Source organism: Mirounga leonina, unplaced genomic scaffold (assembly GCF_011800145.1).
Source record: "Mirounga leonina isolate KUSES-001 unplaced genomic scaffold, KU_Mleo_1.0 Mir_168, whole genome shotgun sequence".
NCBI classification, from domain to species: Eukaryota; Metazoa; Chordata; class Mammalia; order Carnivora; family Phocidae; genus Mirounga; species Mirounga leonina.
In genome coordinates, this window is record NW_023270426.1 from 17,481,209 (window position 1) to 17,498,821 (window position 17,613).

At 47.4% G+C, this 17,613-nt stretch overlaps 1 protein-coding gene across 1 annotated transcript; it reads left to right on the top strand.

Annotated features, from left to right (window-relative positions):
- Positions 1-15,055: 15,055 nt before the first annotated feature.
- On the top strand, positions 15,056-17,044 carry SOWAHA (sosondowah ankyrin repeat domain family member A). The gene has a single exon (XM_035015086.1). It carries the CDS (start codon positions 15,125-15,127, stop codon positions 16,832-16,834), a length of 1,710 nt encoding a protein of 569 aa, XP_034870977.1. The 5' UTR covers positions 15,056-15,124; the 3' UTR covers positions 16,835-17,044.
- Positions 17,045-17,613: the final 569 nt, after the last annotated feature.

Here is a 17,613-nt window from a genome sequence, read left to right on the forward strand (position 1 = left end):
CTTGCTCAGTGAGCGATTCTGTTGAAGCACAAGTTAGATCCTGTCACTTCCACGCTCCTAAACCTGCAATGGCTCCCACCTCCCTCACAGTAAAGCCTCGGTCTTTATCGTGGCTGGCAAGGCGGTACATGATATAAGCCCCCGTTGCTCCTCTGAACCCTTCTCTTGTTCCTTCCACTCTAGCCCTTGTAGCACTCCCAACACACAGTCCTCTTCCTACCTGGTATGTTCTTCCCCAGATATCCACATGGCTCACTCCCTCAATCTCTGAGTTTTTTCTCAAAAGTCACCTTCTCCGTGAGGTGGCCATCCCTGGCCACCTTATGTGACATCACAACACTCCCTACATTTCCTATCCCTCCCCCCTGCTTTATGTTTCCCCCTTAGCCCTTGCCAATTATGCTTGCTATGCTAGCGTTTGCTTCTAACATACTGGCTATTTCATTTTTCTTATTTGTCATCTGTCTTCCCCACCATCGTGAGCCCCACAAGGATAGGGATTTGGGGCTGCTTTGCTCACTCATGAATCCCCAGGCCCTGGACACTCAGTAGGCCCTCAATAAATATTGGTTGAATAAAACTGCTGGGTTCATTTAGCAAAAATCATGCATGAACTTGACTCCTCATCAGTATATATAGCTCTCCTTTCTTCATGGTCCAAGGAGATGGCCATGCCACAATTTAGTCCTCTCCCTACGTCCTTAGCTCTTGAAACTCTTTCCTCCTTTGGCTTTTGTGACTCTCCTCCTAGCTCTGTGTCCATTCCTTCCTCTTCCCCTCCATGAGCTGTTCCTTCACCCACCCCTGCAGGACTGAGATTCCCAGGGATCTACCTGCTCCCTCCCACTCTCCCACACCTTCTCCCTGGAGAGGCTCGCCCACATCCTCAAGTCATGCATCATCTAGAAGCTCATGACTCCCATAGCCCCAGTCCAGATGCCTCTCTTGAGCTCCAAGTCCTCATTTGCAGCTACTTCCCAGGTGACCCCCAAATACCCCTTAACATAAAAATTCAACTTGTACAAACTCAACTTGCACCTTCGCCTTCTTTAATCTTTCTGATCTCAGGAAACAGCAACACTGTTTTCCTCTTCTTGCAAGACAGAAACTGTGGAGTCATCTTTGAATGCTCCCATTCCCTCACCTCTGTAGGAAGTGCCACCAAATCCTGAACCCTCGGAAACTTCTCCACAGCCAGGCTCTCTTCTCCAACCCTCCTGCCTCTGCCCTAGTCCAGAGCTTTTCCAGGTCCGGATCAGTCTCCCTGACATGACTCCCACCCGCTCATCACCCACACCACCACCTGATAGCTTCCTCAAAAACACGCTGGCCACACATTGGCTCCTGGCTGCCCACAGAGAACATCTTTGAAGCAGGAGTATAATGCTACATGAGGAGGCAGATGAGACCCTGCTTTCAAGGGGCTCAGAGTCTGAAGACAGCCACTGGGCACGTAATGAGAGTAGATGGAGATGTGTGACAGTGGGGAAAGCAGGGAATGTGAGGGGAGCACAAGTTGGGGGGACCAGATCTACTGAAGGAGCAAGGGGATCACCTTGAGGAATGGGCACAGACTAGAAGATGAGCAGGAGTTACCAGGCACAAAGTCTGTGTGGGGTGCAGGTGGGGAAGGAGAAATATTCTGGGGTGAAGGAATAGAATTCAGAGAAAGCAAGACCCCTTGCAGGACAAAGAACAGCCCGAGGTCAGGAAAGAATGCTGAGGGACGAGGCCAGCACTCCCAGTTCATGTCCATCTCCATGCTTTCCAAGAGCCCGTGATAATAACTACAAGTAAAAGATGTAAAGTATATTCTTTTCTTCCTCAGTACAGAAAAGAAGAGGAGGAGATAGCTGCAAGATTTCAACAAATTTCTATAAGGCAGCAAGTGGAAGGATGCGTGCTCAGGGATGAAGCAGAGTAGGTGAAGACCAGAACCCTCACAGAGGGGGTTGCATCCACCTGTTTACACAGCCTCCCAGCCTCTGTACTCAGAGACCAATGATGTCACAGAAAGCAGGCATCAGAAGAGAAGCTAAAAGCCAGAGGTTAACTAGCCACCTGCATATCGAATACTTCTCCCTATCCACCTCCCCAAGCAAGTGTGGATCAGGGTTAATTTTAAAAGACCTGCACCTAGACATATCATAGTGATATGTCAGAGCTGTAAGGATAAAGAAAATATACTAAAAGCTCCCTTAAATGAAAAAAAAAAAGTAAGGCCCTATACAAGAAAATGTCAGAATGGCATTAGACTTCTCAATAGCAACATTGGTTGCTTGGACAAAAATGGAGCATGTCTTCAAAATTCTCATGGAAAACTATTTTCAACCCAGAATTCTATGCCAAGCGAACTTGTCAATTCAGCATAAGGGAGAATAAAGAAATGTTCAGACATTTCAAAAGGTAAAAGGCTTACTTCATATTGGGTGCGGGAAGAAAGAGATATAAGAAGTTAAGTAAAAATCCTTAGTCTTCAATTTGATTTAGAAGTTTGGGTATGGGGGCGCCTGGGTGGCTCAGTTGGTTGGGCGACTGCCTTCGGCTCAGGTCATGATCCTGGAGTCCAGGGATCAAGTCCCGCATCGGGTTCCCTGCTCATCGGGGAGCCTCCTTCTCCCTCTGACCCTCCCTCCTCTCGTGCTCTCTCTCTCATTCTCTCTCTCTCAAATAAATAAATAAAATCTTTAAAAAAAAAAAAAAGCTTCGGTGTGAAGTCATGATGTATTTTCTCTTTCTACAAGTGCATTTCTAGGGGCGCCTGGGTGGCTCAGTCAGTTAAGCATCTGCCTTTGGCTCAGGTCATGATCTCAGGGTCCTGGGATCGAGTCCTGCATCAGGCTCCCTGCTCAGTGGGAAGTCGGCTCATCCCTCTCCCTCTGCCGCTCCCCATCCCCTCCACTCGCGCTCTTTCTCACTCTCTCTTGCTCTCTCTCTCTTTCAAATAAATAAATAAAATCTTAAAAAAAATAAAAATTCATTTCTAGCCCTATCTACTGAAAAGGCCTAGAAATATGACGACCAACCCAGGAACAATGAGATATAGTTCATTCCATGTCGAGGACAGGGAATATATAAGATGAAACCAGAACATCTATCATCTCGGATACCAAGGAAGAAAAAACGCAAGAGTCTCAGGAGCCAACTGAACAATCAGCAGGGGCAAATAAAGGGATGATGTGAGCATCAGTAATGACAACTATAATGAACTGAAACACATCAAACATGCTGAAGTCATGACTAAAATTGTAAAAGTTTACAAGTTGCCTTTGGAAGATGCTAGGGACTCATTATTTTGAAAAATGGTAAATAAAGGGAATGTATCCGACCTTTCCATAGGAACCTCAGGGTAACTAAATAGTAAATGAGGGGAAGTTTCTCTCTAATACAGAAGTCTTCCAGTTAGTAAGTGAAGGAGTGACAGAATATCACCATGTTGCAACCCGCAATAAAATAATGCATCTAGGCAAGGATCTTCAATGGCGGTTCACATCATAACGGAGAGACAAGTAGACATGATGTGCATCCTTTTGGGAATGCACGATACTACCTATGAAAGTGACCCCCACATAATCAAACTTGAATCTGACCAAGAACCTAGATTTAATTACTAACTCACAGGAAGTACAGGAGATAAAGGACCATGTCAAAAGTCACAACAGGAATGCAATCAGCAAAATCCAGATTGTGGGAAATTTTACAAGAAAAGCAAAACCAAAAAAAACCAATTCTTTTTTCAACAAATAAACTAGAAGGAAAAAAAGAGACGAGGGAACTATGGATTAAAAGACACTCCAGAGACACATCAAACAACTGCCTTTGGATCCAATTCAAACAAGCAAATATTTATATACATCAGGGAAATCTGAACACTGGTTATTTGATGATACTCAGAAATTATAGCTATTTTTTCGGTGTGTTAATAGTATAGTGATTATGTTTTTTTAAAAAAACCCATGGGGCACTTGGGTGGCTCAGTCGTTAAGCGTCTGCCCTCGGCTCAGGTCGTGATCCCAGGGTCCTGGGATCGAGCCCCGCATCGGGCTCCCTGCTCGGCGGGAAGCCTGCCTCTGCCCACGACTCATGCTCTCTCTCTCTCTCTCAAATAAATAAATAAAATCTTAAAGAAAAAATAAGACAGAGTCAAATATGAAGCAAACTAAAACATAGCATAGACATGAGCTGCACTGAACAGTTTTTGTGGTTATTATAAACAAACAACTTTTTTTGCTTATTTATTTATTTTTAAGATTTTGTTTATTTATTTGAGAGAGAGAACACAAGTGGGGAGGGGCAGAGGCAGAGGGTGAGGCAGGCTCCCCACTGAGTGGGAAGTCAGACACGGCACTCGATCCCAGGACTCCAGGATCACGACCCAAGCCAAAGGCAGACGCTCAACTGATTGAGCCACCCAGGTACCACATTTTTGGCTTTTTAGAATCAACTTGGAAAAAACGTATGGAAGATTTCACTATGGTTAAATGGGAAAAAAAAAAAGATCATAAAAATGTGTAATGCATAACACACAGAATGGTTGGGGCAGGGAAGGTAGATGGTAGGCTGGGAGCTCTAATGTTCCCATCTTACAAGGGGTTAAGTTAGTGGTAAACTTGTTCAAGATGGATGAAGCAAGAAGTTAAGATTTAAGTATACTTTTTGAGGTTTCAAAACAAGCCTGAGGAGGAACCACCAATAGTCTGGTGATGGAGAAGAGAGACAAAGATAATAGAAGTCAACGAAACCTTACATATACCTTACTACACCAGGATATTCAAGATTGATAAATTAAGAAACTTCAGTACAAGCATACAATTTGGGGATATGGAGGTAACCACCAGAAGTACAAGACCCAGAACTGCTGAAAATTTCTGTAGGAAGGATGGGGAAGGCTATGGTGGAGCACGGCTGCTTTCCATGATCAGCTCCTCTGAGCACCTGTTGCTTTGATCCACAGCTGTATTATAGAGGGTCTTGTGAGCCATTTAAAAGAGTTAAGAGTTTTACACAGACAACCAGGTGCTATGACTAGATCTGTGTTCTAAATGCATCGCTCTGGCTGCAGGAAGAGAATGGAATGGAAGCAAGCCAGAATGGGAGCGAGGAGGTGGGGGTGGGAGGGGGTGGGGGTGGGGCAGGGCAGGAGGCCAGCTGCAGATGTCCAGGCTGATGGTGGCCTGGCACAGGAACGGAGAAAGCTGGATGGATTCAAGAGGTACTAAAGACATTTGGAAGAATCATGTCCGATGCCCAGGTCTCTGCCAGCTGAGTGAGGGATGGCCCCTTTTACGAGCTGGAGAACCCTGGGGGTGGGACAGGAGGGTTCGAGAAGAAGATAACCAGTTCAGTTTGGACACGTTCAGTTTGAGTCATCAAGGATGTGTGAGGCCTTTAATAGTCTGGCACCAACCACCCTCCCCAACCTGTTTCTGCACTCACCACCACCACCACCACCACCATCCCCCTGCCCCCGGCCATGCTTACCTCTGTTCTCTTGTCACACTGAGCTTCTTGCTGTTCCACAAGCATACTATATGTCTTTCCTCTGCTCATGGTTCTGCTGAGAATGCCTTCCCTCTCCCTTCTCAGCCTGCAGAGTTTCCGGTCATTACTCGGCTCAAATCTCTGGTCTTCTCAGAGCACTTCTCCCAAGAAGTGCTCCATCCTCTGGGTGCCCCAGTATGCTAACAGATCTCTGTCTAGCTCTGAGCACATTCTCCCATAGATCTCTTTTTATATGTCCACTTTCCTTACCAGGCAACTGTTTTATAGAGGATAGGAACTGTCACCTATTATCCTTCATGCTAGAAGTATGAAGGTATTTCATCTAGTCTGTCAACTCTCTCAGCTTGGTGATGACTACCCAGAATGCCACATTGTAGATGATTCTGGATAGATGCAAGGTTGGTGCAAGGTGATGGTGGGGTTCTGAGAAAATCAAAGTCTGTCATGGGAGAAACACCTCTCCCAGGGCGCCTGGGTGGCTCAGAGGGTTAAGCGTCTGACTCTTGATTTTGGCTCAGGTCATGATCTCAGCATTGTGGGATCGAGCCCCACGCTCAGTGGGAAATCTGCTTGAGATTCTCTCTCTCCCTTTCCCACTGCCCCTCCCCCCACTCTCTCTAAATAAAATAAATGAAATGTAAAAAAGAAAAAGAAAAAGAAAAAGAAACGCCCTTCCCAAGTGGAGTAAAAGAGTCTTCTGGCCTGCCATCTCATCGCTTAAAATGCCTCACAGACTGAGGGGCCTGCCTTGGGGTCTGGATACCTGTATACTATCAGGGAATTTTTGCTCCCAACATTTGACCTGCACGCACTAGAACTCTCCAACATGCAGCCACACCATGGATTTTAGTTGAGACATGCCTGGGCCAGATCTCTTCACAGCCCTGGGTCATCTGAGCCCTACTGACCTGAAGAAAGCCATTTCAGGATGGAATCTTCCAGTCCAGCAAGATTTGGATAAATCCCCCATTTTATTCTAAACTTCTATATTAGTTTCCTGTAGCTGCCATAACAAATTATCACGAATAGGGTGGCTTAAAACAGAAATTTGTTTTCTCATAGTTCTGGAGACCAGAAATCTAAGACCAAGGCATTAGCAGGCTGCACTCCCCCAAAGTCACCAGGGGAGAATCCTTCCTTGCCTCTTCCAGCTTCTATTGGTTCTAGGCATTCCTTGACTTCCTTGACTGCATTGTTCCCATCTCTGCCTCTGTCTTCACATGGCCTTCTCCTTTTCTCTGTCTTCTCCTCTTCTGTCTCTTATAAGGACACCTGTCACTGGATTTAACACCCAATGGATAATCCAATTAAACCCTCAGTTTTTAATTATATCTGTGATAACCCTTTTTCCAAATATGGTCACTTTCACAGGTTCTGGGACATAGATAAATCTTTTTAGGAGGCCACCATTCAACCCCCTACACCTTCTGAATGGAAAATGACCAATAAGACACAGGATTTGTTCACTTTCAGACATGAACAATTTCTCTTAATGGGGACATACACAGTGTTCTTTAAAAATGTAGACAGAATAGTGAAAAACTATCACAAAGCAGCAGCAGCAAAAAAAGCCCAATCCTAACCAACAACATTAACGTGATTGTTTTTGTCTTCACTGTCATAGCCTCACAGAAGGCTCTGTGCAGACTGTGGTCTTATTGTCTCTCCCCTGGAAAGCTTCTAAGGCCCAGTATGTTGAGCTCTGAGGACAGTAGAACATTGTGACATTCTGCCAAAAAGTTCCAGTTTAAAAAGAAAGGATTATTTTGCCCAGGAAATTCTATCATCATTGCTAAAAAAGAGAAAGATCGGGAAAGGAAGGAGAGAGGAAGGAACACAGCGCCGAGCTGCAGGCTTCAGCTTCTTTCTGAGAGAAACCCTCAGTTGTCTGTGTTTTCAGGACTGGATGGCAGAGTGGAACCCCTCCTCCTGCCGAACGCCACCAAGCACTTCTGTATTCTTGTCCCTTGCTCTTGCTCCAGCCATTCCATCTGGAACTGAAGCCTGCAGGGTTAGCATGGCTTGTGTTGTTAGCCTGGCTATGCTCACCTCCGTTCAATCCATATCCGAGAAGATAACTAGAAGTTTTTATTCAGAAAAGTCCAAAAAAAGCAGACCTCTCCCGGCCTCACTCCTCGCTTCAGCAATAACGGGCCTCTTGACCCAAGCTAACCCACGGTAACATGATCAAGCTGGTTACCCCCAGGTGAGAGCCAGCTATGTGGACAGTAACTCTGTCCCATTTTGGAAAGGAACAATCAAAGTGATGAGAGTCACTGTCATGTGACAAGTTACTACTGTTTCACCATTATCAATAATTATTGAACATATTGAATAACCACTGAGTAGTTATTGAGGACAGTGCCCTCTGACCCCACTCTGAAACAGAGAAATCAAGCAATGAAAGTCACTATAATGTGACAGATTGTCGCCATTCCATCATGACCAATATTTAAGGGATACTTAGAGTCATATTCCAACTGATGAGGTGCAGCACCTCGCTCCCGGGAGCCTGAACCATCTCGGGAGTAGGAATACGGGACATAATACAGGAAAAGGACCTGTATTATCCTTGTTCCCATTTAGCACTACTTATGTCTCAATGATGCTCAGTCCGATAAGTAAAACCCATACTGTTAATGACCTCTTGTCCAAACCACACAGCCTCGGAGGCAGGGTTCATCTTCCTGTTTCTTGCCCATTGTTCAAGGTCACCAATTATTACTCTGAGGGCTGTTAATAAAACTGTTCAATATTTACTTAGCTGATAGTCTTGAAGCGCCGAGCAAGCAAGCAGATCTGGCTGAGGACGTGGAACTAGCCCTTTGCCTGCCTGCCCACCCCACCCCCCAGCCCCCACCACCAGCCACTCCAGAACCAGACCTGAGGATCTCAGCTTGATTCCTCCCCCAGTACGTCCCCTCTAGAAGGGAGGGTCCCAGTCAACGCACAGCTTTTGGGCTTTGCATAACTTACTTCAAATTAGTTGATTTAGAGCTCTCTGTTAATGAGCTCTTGAACCACTGACTGGGAAGTTGGATAAGTTGGTATCTAAGAATCTTTTCTATCTTTAGCCATGTTGCTACATGAAAGGCAAGTTAAGCATAATATACTACATAGGATACTTAATGGTATACATAGTACTAGAGTTCAGAGAAGATTTGGACAGTTGCTACCTGCCCATCTTTAAAGCCAGATGCTGTCGGTGGATTTCACGTGCCCATATACTTGACGTTGTCTTCTCTAAGCCCGTGTGATGGGGAGTCCACAGTGGAATGGCCTGTGGATTGCTGCTTGGCTCACCTGGACCCAAGAAGGGACTCCACTTGACAATTCAGGAAATGGTTAAAATAGCACTTTGCAGGCCTCTCAAACTATGCTCTCCTAATTTAGACCCTGACTCCCTTGAAAATAAAAAGGAGCCCCAAAATATCCCTCTGGGGGGTAAACCTTTTTGAGTCAAAACTCATCTATGAGAATAAAACAGGCCAAGAAGGGATGACTAAAGGCAGCAAAGCACCACATCTACTCATGATTCGCCTAGCCAGGACAGTTTTCCCAGTCTCCGAGGACTAGGCCTACAGGTAACTTACCAACCGACAGAGCAAGTCTATGGAATCTTATAAGCAGCCTGAAAAATGAATTACAGATACAAAACACAGTTTACAATGAGGGATCTGACCCTCATCACTAAGATTTAGAAATAAAGAAAGTCCCTTGACCTCAAAGAAGAGGGAGCTTCACAAGTCATGGGCATGAGAAAGAGGCCCTTCTTGCTCCCCCTGGGCTGGTAAGCAAGAACAAAACATGATTTGTTCCGGAAGTTGCGACTGGAAAAGCTTGCTTTCTGGGCAAAGTCCCTTTACAGCCACTCTGGGCAGCCCATCCCCCTCATATCCTTGGAGATCCCGCTCACTGGGGCTCCAGACACTCTTCTTGACTGATGATGCATTGGTGAGACACCAGGAGGCAGAGGAACCAGACTATGATGGACGAAACCTAATGGAAGGGGCCTATTCTTGTCCCAGGACAGGGACAAGACAGTCATAAACATGAAACACCCACTCCGGGTCTCTGCAGAGCCCAGGCATAGGATTCAAAAGATACTGTGTTTTGGTATAAGCAATACAATATAACATTACAAAACAATGTAATACAACATGATATAACATAGAGCATGGAGGATTTTAAATTTTACATTTATTTTTAAAGGTGGCTTTAAAAAATACAAAGGGCCTCCTATCCTGACCTCCAAATTTGAGAAACTGAGATAGAAAAAAACGTTTGAGAGATATGAGAAATGAGAGAAATGAGATAGAAAACAAATTTCTATTGCTCTCTCCCATGTTCAAGACACATTATAAAATTGCACCCTTGCTATAAATGTACATTCTATATTTGATTTTCCTAATATTTACAAGCAAACTACTGGGTTACTGGAAGAATTGATTCAGTGACCTATCTGTCAGCAGGGCACCAAAATTAAAAAGCAGCCTGGGGAACTGGATGTCATTGGCATCCTCGCCCTAATGTTTGCCCAAATTTTAAGGAATCACTTAAAACATTAAGGCTAAGTATGTTCAGATGCACAAGTGTAAAGGTTTAAGCTACATTTTTATTTGAGATTTTCCCCTTTACTTAAAAACATTCAGAACATTGTTTTTAAGTAATTGGTGCTCTAATTTTATTTATTTATTTGACACAGAGAGACACAGCGAGAGAGGGAACACAAGCAGGGGGAGTGGGAGAGGGAGAAACAAGCTTCCCGCAGAGCAGGGAGCCCGATGTGGGGCTCAATCCCAGGACCCTGGGATCATGACCTGAGCCAAAGGCAGACACTTAACGACTGAGCCACCCAGGCGCCCCGGTGCTCTAATTTTAAATGGTAAATGAGTACAAATTAGTGTTGGGCTCAGCCAATTATAAGCTCTGACCTTGAGCTCTTTGCTTTGTATAGCTCAGAGCCTGAAGCCTGTTAAGCGCTGTCAATAACTTTCTTGTACCAGGAACTCCTTTTCAATCAGTATGTAATCCCTAGTCTATTCTTGGGGATCATAGTCAGAATGAGTTCAAACCACATAAATCAGTTATGATCTTTAACAGGGGGTTCTTCCCCCGCCCCTCTTGGAGAGAGGGGGCAGTAACAAAATTCCAACTTGATGGAGGCTTCACTTCCTATGAGATCATAGAATGATCTTTCCAAGGCACCCAGCAATTTGTCATATGAAAAGTAGCTATGGAAATGAAAATCACAACGGAGGGAATGTGACTAAAAATGAAAACAGGCAGCAGAACGCAAATTCTGCTTCTGAAACAGCTTTGGCATCCATGCCTATCTTTCTGCCCTCCTGCCCTAGCTCAGTGCCCCGCACCATCTCCGCCAGGGACCCGCCACCAGCCCCAGCAGCACCCCTCCTCCATCCCTTCCCCACACCATCGCCGGATTTAGCAGGCTGTAAGCAGCGTGGGCTACGAAACAATGTGTGGTCTAATGCCATCTGCGGAGAACGTATATGGAGCTGTGTTTATACCTAGGGATGTATACAGAAAGCTTCACAGAATAAACCAACAAATATTAAGAATGGTTCTCTAACATGTGATCTGTTCCCTTTATATTTTGGAAATTACTGAAAATTGGGGAAACATAATCATTAATTTTATAATCAGAAAACAAAGCATATAGAGAAAACTGATGGTTACCAAAGGGGAGATGGGTGAAATAGGCCACGGGGATTAAGGAGGGCACTAGTTGTGATGAGCACCAGGTGACGTATGGAAGTGTTGAATCACTATATTGTACACCTGAAACTCATACACTATGTTAACTAACAGGAATTAAAATAAAAACTTAAAAAAATAAACCCACCATTTTTGGAGAACAAAAAAAAAAAGAAAGAAAAGAAAAGGGGCGCCTGGGTGGCTCAGCCATTAAGCGTCTGCCTTCGGCTCAGGTCATGATCCCGGAGTCCTGGGATAGAGCCCCGCAGCAGGCTCCCTGCTCGGTGGGGAGCCTGCTTCTCCCTCTCCCACTCCCCCTGCTGGTGTTCCTGCTCTTGCTAACTCTCTCTCTGTCAAATAAATAAATAAAATCTTAAAAAAAAAAGAAAGAAAGAAAGAAAAGAAAAGAATTGAAGCTACTTTTTAAAGAGAAGAAAGAAAGCAAGCATTCCATGGTAATCTACTGCAAACAAGATAAAGTCCAAAGTAGAATTTAGGTCCTCTATCCATGACCCCAGATTACTTCTCTGACATTTTCTTCTGTACCTCTGACACATACCCTAAATGGAAAACACACTAGACTGTTTACCCTGAGTTCAGTCTTCACCATCCAACTTGCAAGCCCTTGCCCATCCTGTGCATACAGCCTGCCTCCTGAAGACTTCCTCAAGTACCTTTTAGAAGCTACCCGCTGGTAAGCCCAGAGAGCATTGATTTCATCTGGATATGTAACATAATTTTAATTGTGTTTTTCCTCTATTCCACTAAGCAGTAAGCTCTCCAAAGGCAGGTTGTGCCTTTTCCTCTGAGTACCTGGCTCACTGCTTTGCACCCAAAATAGTCAATAAGTGTTTGCTGAAATAGATGATAGAAAGGAGGAGGAGGATGCCCCTGGGGCAGTTGCAGAAGACTTTACAGGGGTGGGATTTGAACTGGGTTTAAAGAAAAGGTAATATTTAGACAGAAATGATAGCTGATTACAGTTGTCACTGTATGTCAAAAACACAAGGACTTCCTCAAGGGCATTGTTATCATTCTGATGTAGACTGCTTAATATTACAGAGTAAATTGATCCTAAAAGTTCTCCTTTAATTTTTTAAAGATTTTATTTATTTATTCGACAGAGAGAGAGTACAAGCAGGGGGAGCAGCAGGGAGAGGGAGAAGCAGGCTCCATCCCAGGACCTGAGCTGAAGGCAGACGCTCAACCGACTGAGCCACCCAGGTGCCCCTAAAAGTTCTCCTTTAAATGGGAGATGTACCTTCTTATTTTGCACTAACATTCTTAAGCTACAAGGATACAATATTTACAATTAAAAACTAGTTGTCATTAATAAAATTAAAAGGCAAATGGCAAATTGGGAAAATCTTGACAACATATATAGTAAAAGGTTAATAACTACGTATCAACAAGAAAATATAAATGGGTAAAGGGGGAAAAGGCAATTCACAAAAGAACAAATCCAAGTGGACAATAAATAAGTGGGGAAAAGTTTAACATCCTTAGTGATAAAATAAATGGAAACTAGAGTGAGCTACAACTTTTCACCTTCCAAACTGACAAATTAAAAGATGCTACTCCATATCATTGAGGGAAAGACAAAGTACTTTCATGGGACTGTAACTTTTCTGGAAAACAATCTGAAAATAAGTTTCAAGAGTTTTGAAAATAAATCCCTTTGACCTAGTAATTATACTTGTAGGATTCTATCCTAAGGAATTAATCAGCAATGTGCACAGTTTTATATAAGAGCACCACCATTCATAAGAATTAAAAACTGGAAACAATATAGACTACCAACTATAAGAAAACAAAGGGTAATACTACTACATTTATTTGATGCTATAGTAAAAATCACATATTTTTAAAGGATATTGTCATCGAGGAAAATACTCACAATATAATATAAAGTGGAAGAAAAAAGATTTAATCGTATGCATTCTGGAAATTGCCTTGGGAAATGGGATTGGGGAAAGGATGGTCTTTCACATTTTACTGTTCTCTTTTTTCTTTGGGTCAGTAATAATGGTATAGTAGTTGCTATACAAGCAATAACAATGTGAATGTTTACTGTGGGCCAAGCATTGTTTTAAGTCTCTTGTGTTTATTTTCTCATTTAATCCTCCCAACAACCTGTGAGGTAAGCATTATTATTATCATCCCCACATTACAGGTAAGAAACCTGAGGCACAGAGAGGTCAATCAAGTAGTCCAAGGTAGAGCTATGATTCAAAGGTGCAATTTTGGCTCCAGGCTTGTTCTCTGTAACTGTGAAGAAATGGTACCTCTGGTTCTATACTTGTAGTTTGGCGTTTGTAAATTAAGAAACCGATCCCATGTTTTTGCCCTGGTGGTTTACTCAGCCAAAAAGCTTCTTCTCCTACCTAGCTGTATAAGGACCTGATCTCTTCAAGTCCTTGTATGATTGTATTGTATCATTTGTATTGTATATAATTGTATTGTATAATTGTATAACCAAGTCCTTCAAATGAGTCGTATCCTGAACACAGGGTGCAAAATTGCAATCTGCCCCTCCTGTTTTTTCTCCATAGTATTGATCTAGCTTATTATACAATTTTCAGTTTCACCATATTATTTCTGTCCCCCTCCGATCCCCCCCCCCCAGCCATGTGGTCTCCACTAGGTTAGGGGTTTTTATCTGTCTTGCTAAGTGGTGTATTACAGCCTGAAAAGGTACTGGTACAAACTAGGCAGTCAACAAATACTTATGGATTAAATGAAGTTTTTAAAATACAGCATGACTACAATTTCGCTTTCTCATTTTAAAACAAAAACATGTATACACGTGTGTGGGGGAGAAGAAAAATATTTCAAAATGTTAATGGTGACTTCAAGTGATATTTCTCCTTTGTGTTTTTCTGTGGTTTTATTTTCAAAATTCCATGTGAAAATGTACTATTTTATCATGACACAATTGCCTTTTAAAATATTCTTCTAGGGGAGCCTGGGTGGCTCAGCTGGTTAAGTGACTGCCTTCGGCTCAAGTCATGATCCTGGAGTCCCTGGATCGAGTCCCGCATCGGGCTCCCTGCTCGGCGGGGAGTCTGCTTCTCCCTCTGACCCTCCCCGCCTCGTGTTCTCTCTCTCTCATTCTCTCTCTCTCAGATAAATAAATAAAATCTTTAAAAAATTAAAAAATTTAAAAAAAAAACATCTCTTCTAAACCTTGGGTAACCTACATTGCCGTGCGCAGCGAGTTGTCTTTGCTGCAAATTGCAAGAAGCCCTTTTCCTTGTGAAGCGCAGTCGACAAAGGGAAAGGTATTGATGGTCTTCAAATAAATGAATGATTGCTTTTAAATAATCTCCCGATACTCTGTGGTAGTGAACTATTCCTTAAGGAAATAAACATTTTTGCCTCTCCCGGTCGTCCGCGGCGTGCCTGGGGAACACACCCACCTAGCAACCGGGAGCCCGCTGAAGCATGGCACTGCGCCTTTAATTCCCGGGGGGGGGGGGGGGGGGATAATTTCCGCTTCCCCATTCCCTCCGCGGCCCTGGTGGCAGCTGTCACCTGTAAGGCGAGCACTGAGCACGGGGGATGGAGCCTGGCGCCCATTGGACACAATACAAAGGCAGAAACCTACCCCGAAGGCTGGGGGCCTGGCGGGGCGGAGGCGGTGGGCACGCGAGGCGGCCCCCCGCACCTTCCTCCGGGAGACACCCGGGCTCCACGGCGCGGGCGTGACCAAGGTCCAGGTTCAGGGACACGCCCGTTCCGCCTCGGTGAAAACGTTCAGGTGAGCCTGGCCGAGGAGGAACCTCGCCCCCGGAACCCCCCGCTCCGCTCGTCCCGGCGGGCGCGGAGACGTGCACCTGCCCCGGCAGCCGGGAACCGAGGGCGGGTGGGGAGGCCTTGGCTCCCCTGCCGGGCGGGACTGACCATGGCGCTGGCCGCCGCCGCCGCCGCCGCCGCCGCCGGGGTGAGCCAGGCGGCGGTGCTGGGCTTCCTGCAGGAGCACGGCGGCAAGGTGCGCAACTCGGATCTGCTGAGCCGCTTCAAGCCCCTGCTGGATGCGGGCGACCCACACGGCCGCGCCGCCCGCAGGCACCGCTTCAAGCAGTTTGTCAACGACGTGGCGGTGGTGAAGGAGCTCGACGGCGTCAAGTTCGTGGTGCTGAAGAAGCAGCTGCGGCCCCGGGAGGCACCAGCGCCCCTGCCCTCGTGCGTCCCCGGCACGCCCGGGGCACCAGCGCTGCCGTCGAAGGTCACCTCCGTCTCACCGGGAGAACCGGCCGGCCCGGGGGCTCCATCCCTGGCCGCGGCGCAGCAGCCGGCGGAACCACGGGAGGACCCGGCCCGGCCGCTGGAGCCACAGGACACGCCCGGGGCTCCGGCCCCTGAGCCCACTCAGCCGACCGGGGAGCTGTTGTCAGGGCCGGCCTTGCAGTCAGGGGGGCCCTCCGACCCCCAGATTCCAGCCTTTGAGCTAGCCCTGCCCCCCGAGCGACTCTCGGCAGACGTGGCCCCGCCGTCCAGGTCGCCGTCGGCGGAGGCCTTGCCCCAGGCAGAGGCGCCAGCCCCGGAACCTGGGCGTGGGGCGACCAAAGAAGCGCCTCCATCCCCTCGGCAAGCGCCGCCGCCCAAGCCCTGCATGCTGCCCGTGCGCTGCGTCCCGGGCCCCGCCGCGCTCCGGCTCCGGGCCGAGGAGCAGGGCCTGCGCCGGCAGCTGTCGGAAGAGCCCAGCCCGCGGAGCTCCCCGCCGATGCTGCGGCGGCTGTCGGTGGAAGAGTCTGGCCTGGGCCTCAGCCTGGGCCCGGGCCGCTCCCCGCACCTGAGGCGCCTGTCGCGCGCCGGCCCGCGCCTGCTGAGTCCGGACGCGGAGGAAGTGCCCGCCGCGCCGCCGCCGGCCGCCGTGCCCCTGGAGCCGACCGAGCACGAGTGGCTGGTGCGGGCGGCCGGGGGCTGCTGGACGCACCAGCTGCACGGGCTGCTGCTGCGCGACAGCGGCCTGGCGGCCAAGCGCGACTTCATATCTGGCTTCACGGCCCTGCACTGGGCCGCCAAGAGCGGCGACCGCGAGATGGCGCTGCAGCTGGTGGAGGTCGCGCGGCGCGGGGGCGCGCCGGTGGACGTGAACGCGCGCTCGCACGGCGGCTACACGCCGCTGCACCTGGCGGCTCTGCACGGCCACGAGGACGCCGCCGTGCTGCTGGTGGTGAGCCTGGGCGCGCAGGTGCACGTGCGTGACCACAGCGGGCGGCGCGCCTACCAGTACCTGCCGCCCGGCGCCTCGTACGCGCTTCGCCGCCTCCTCGGCGACCCCTGCCTCCGAGGCTCTCCCGAGGCCGACGCCACCGGGGCTGGTGGGGGCACTTTTGCGGCCCGGCGCCCAGTGCAGGTGGCCGCCACCATCCTCAGTTCCACCACCAGCGCGTTCCTGGGTGTCCTGGCCGACGACCTGATGCTCCAAGACCTGGCTCGAGGCATGAGGCAGTCGGGCTCCTTTAGCAAGTTCTTGGGTGCCTCGCCCATGGCTCCACGTAAAAAGACCAAGACCCGCAGTGGCCTGCCGGCTTTTTCAGAGATCTCTCGTCGACCTACTCCGGGGCCCTTGGCTGGCCTGGTGCCCAGCCTGCCCCCTACAACCTGACGGCCCCTTGAAGCCCAGCTTGGTTGACGTAACCCGGCCTGCCCCTCACAGTCTAAGCCTGCCCAAAACAGCGGCTCAACACGTCTGGCTCCATCCTGTTTCCAGCTTTGTCCACTGAAGCCTACTGACTTATAGTTTCAGAAAGTCATGGGCGCCTGGGTGGCTCAGTTGGTTGAGCGACTGCCTTCGGCTCAGGTCATGATCCTGGAGTCCCGGGATCGAGTCCCACGTCGGGCTCCCTGCTCAGCGGGGAGTCTGCTTCTCTCTCTGACCCTCCCCTCTCTCATGCTCTCTCTCTCTCTCTATCTCATTCTCTCTCTCAAATAAATAAATAAAATCTTTAAAAAAAAGAAAGTCTTGCCTGCCCTGGTGGGCCTACGCCTCTGGCTTTCTAGCTTCTGCCTGAAGCTTGACCTGTCTCTGGAGATGGGAGTCAAGATCTCAGTGAGAGCGCCTACAAAGAACTCCAGAAATCAGGCTTGAACATTGGAGACTCGAATTTTAGGATCAAAGTTAAGCCGAAGCCTCTGCGTCTACACGCTCCCAAGCCACAACTAGAGCAAGGATCTCTTTAAAAAATGTTGTGTGCTGCTGGATTGTTTGTCAGCTTCAAGATACCTGGTGGTTTTGTAATTTGATGCCTTTATCCTGTTTTTAAATTAAAATGAGGTAAAACAACTTTCATAATAACCTTTTGAAATTATATTTTTCCATTTTTAGGCAAAATGCTCATTTTCAGTCTTTTGCTAAGTATTTTGGAATTCTATTTAAAGAAAAAA

Excerpts from the sequence above, each read along its gene's own strand:
- SOWAHA (XM_035015086.1), top strand. The coding sequence starts at position 15,125 with ATGGCGCTGGCCGCCGCCGCCGCCGCCGCCGCCGCCGGGGTGAGCCAG.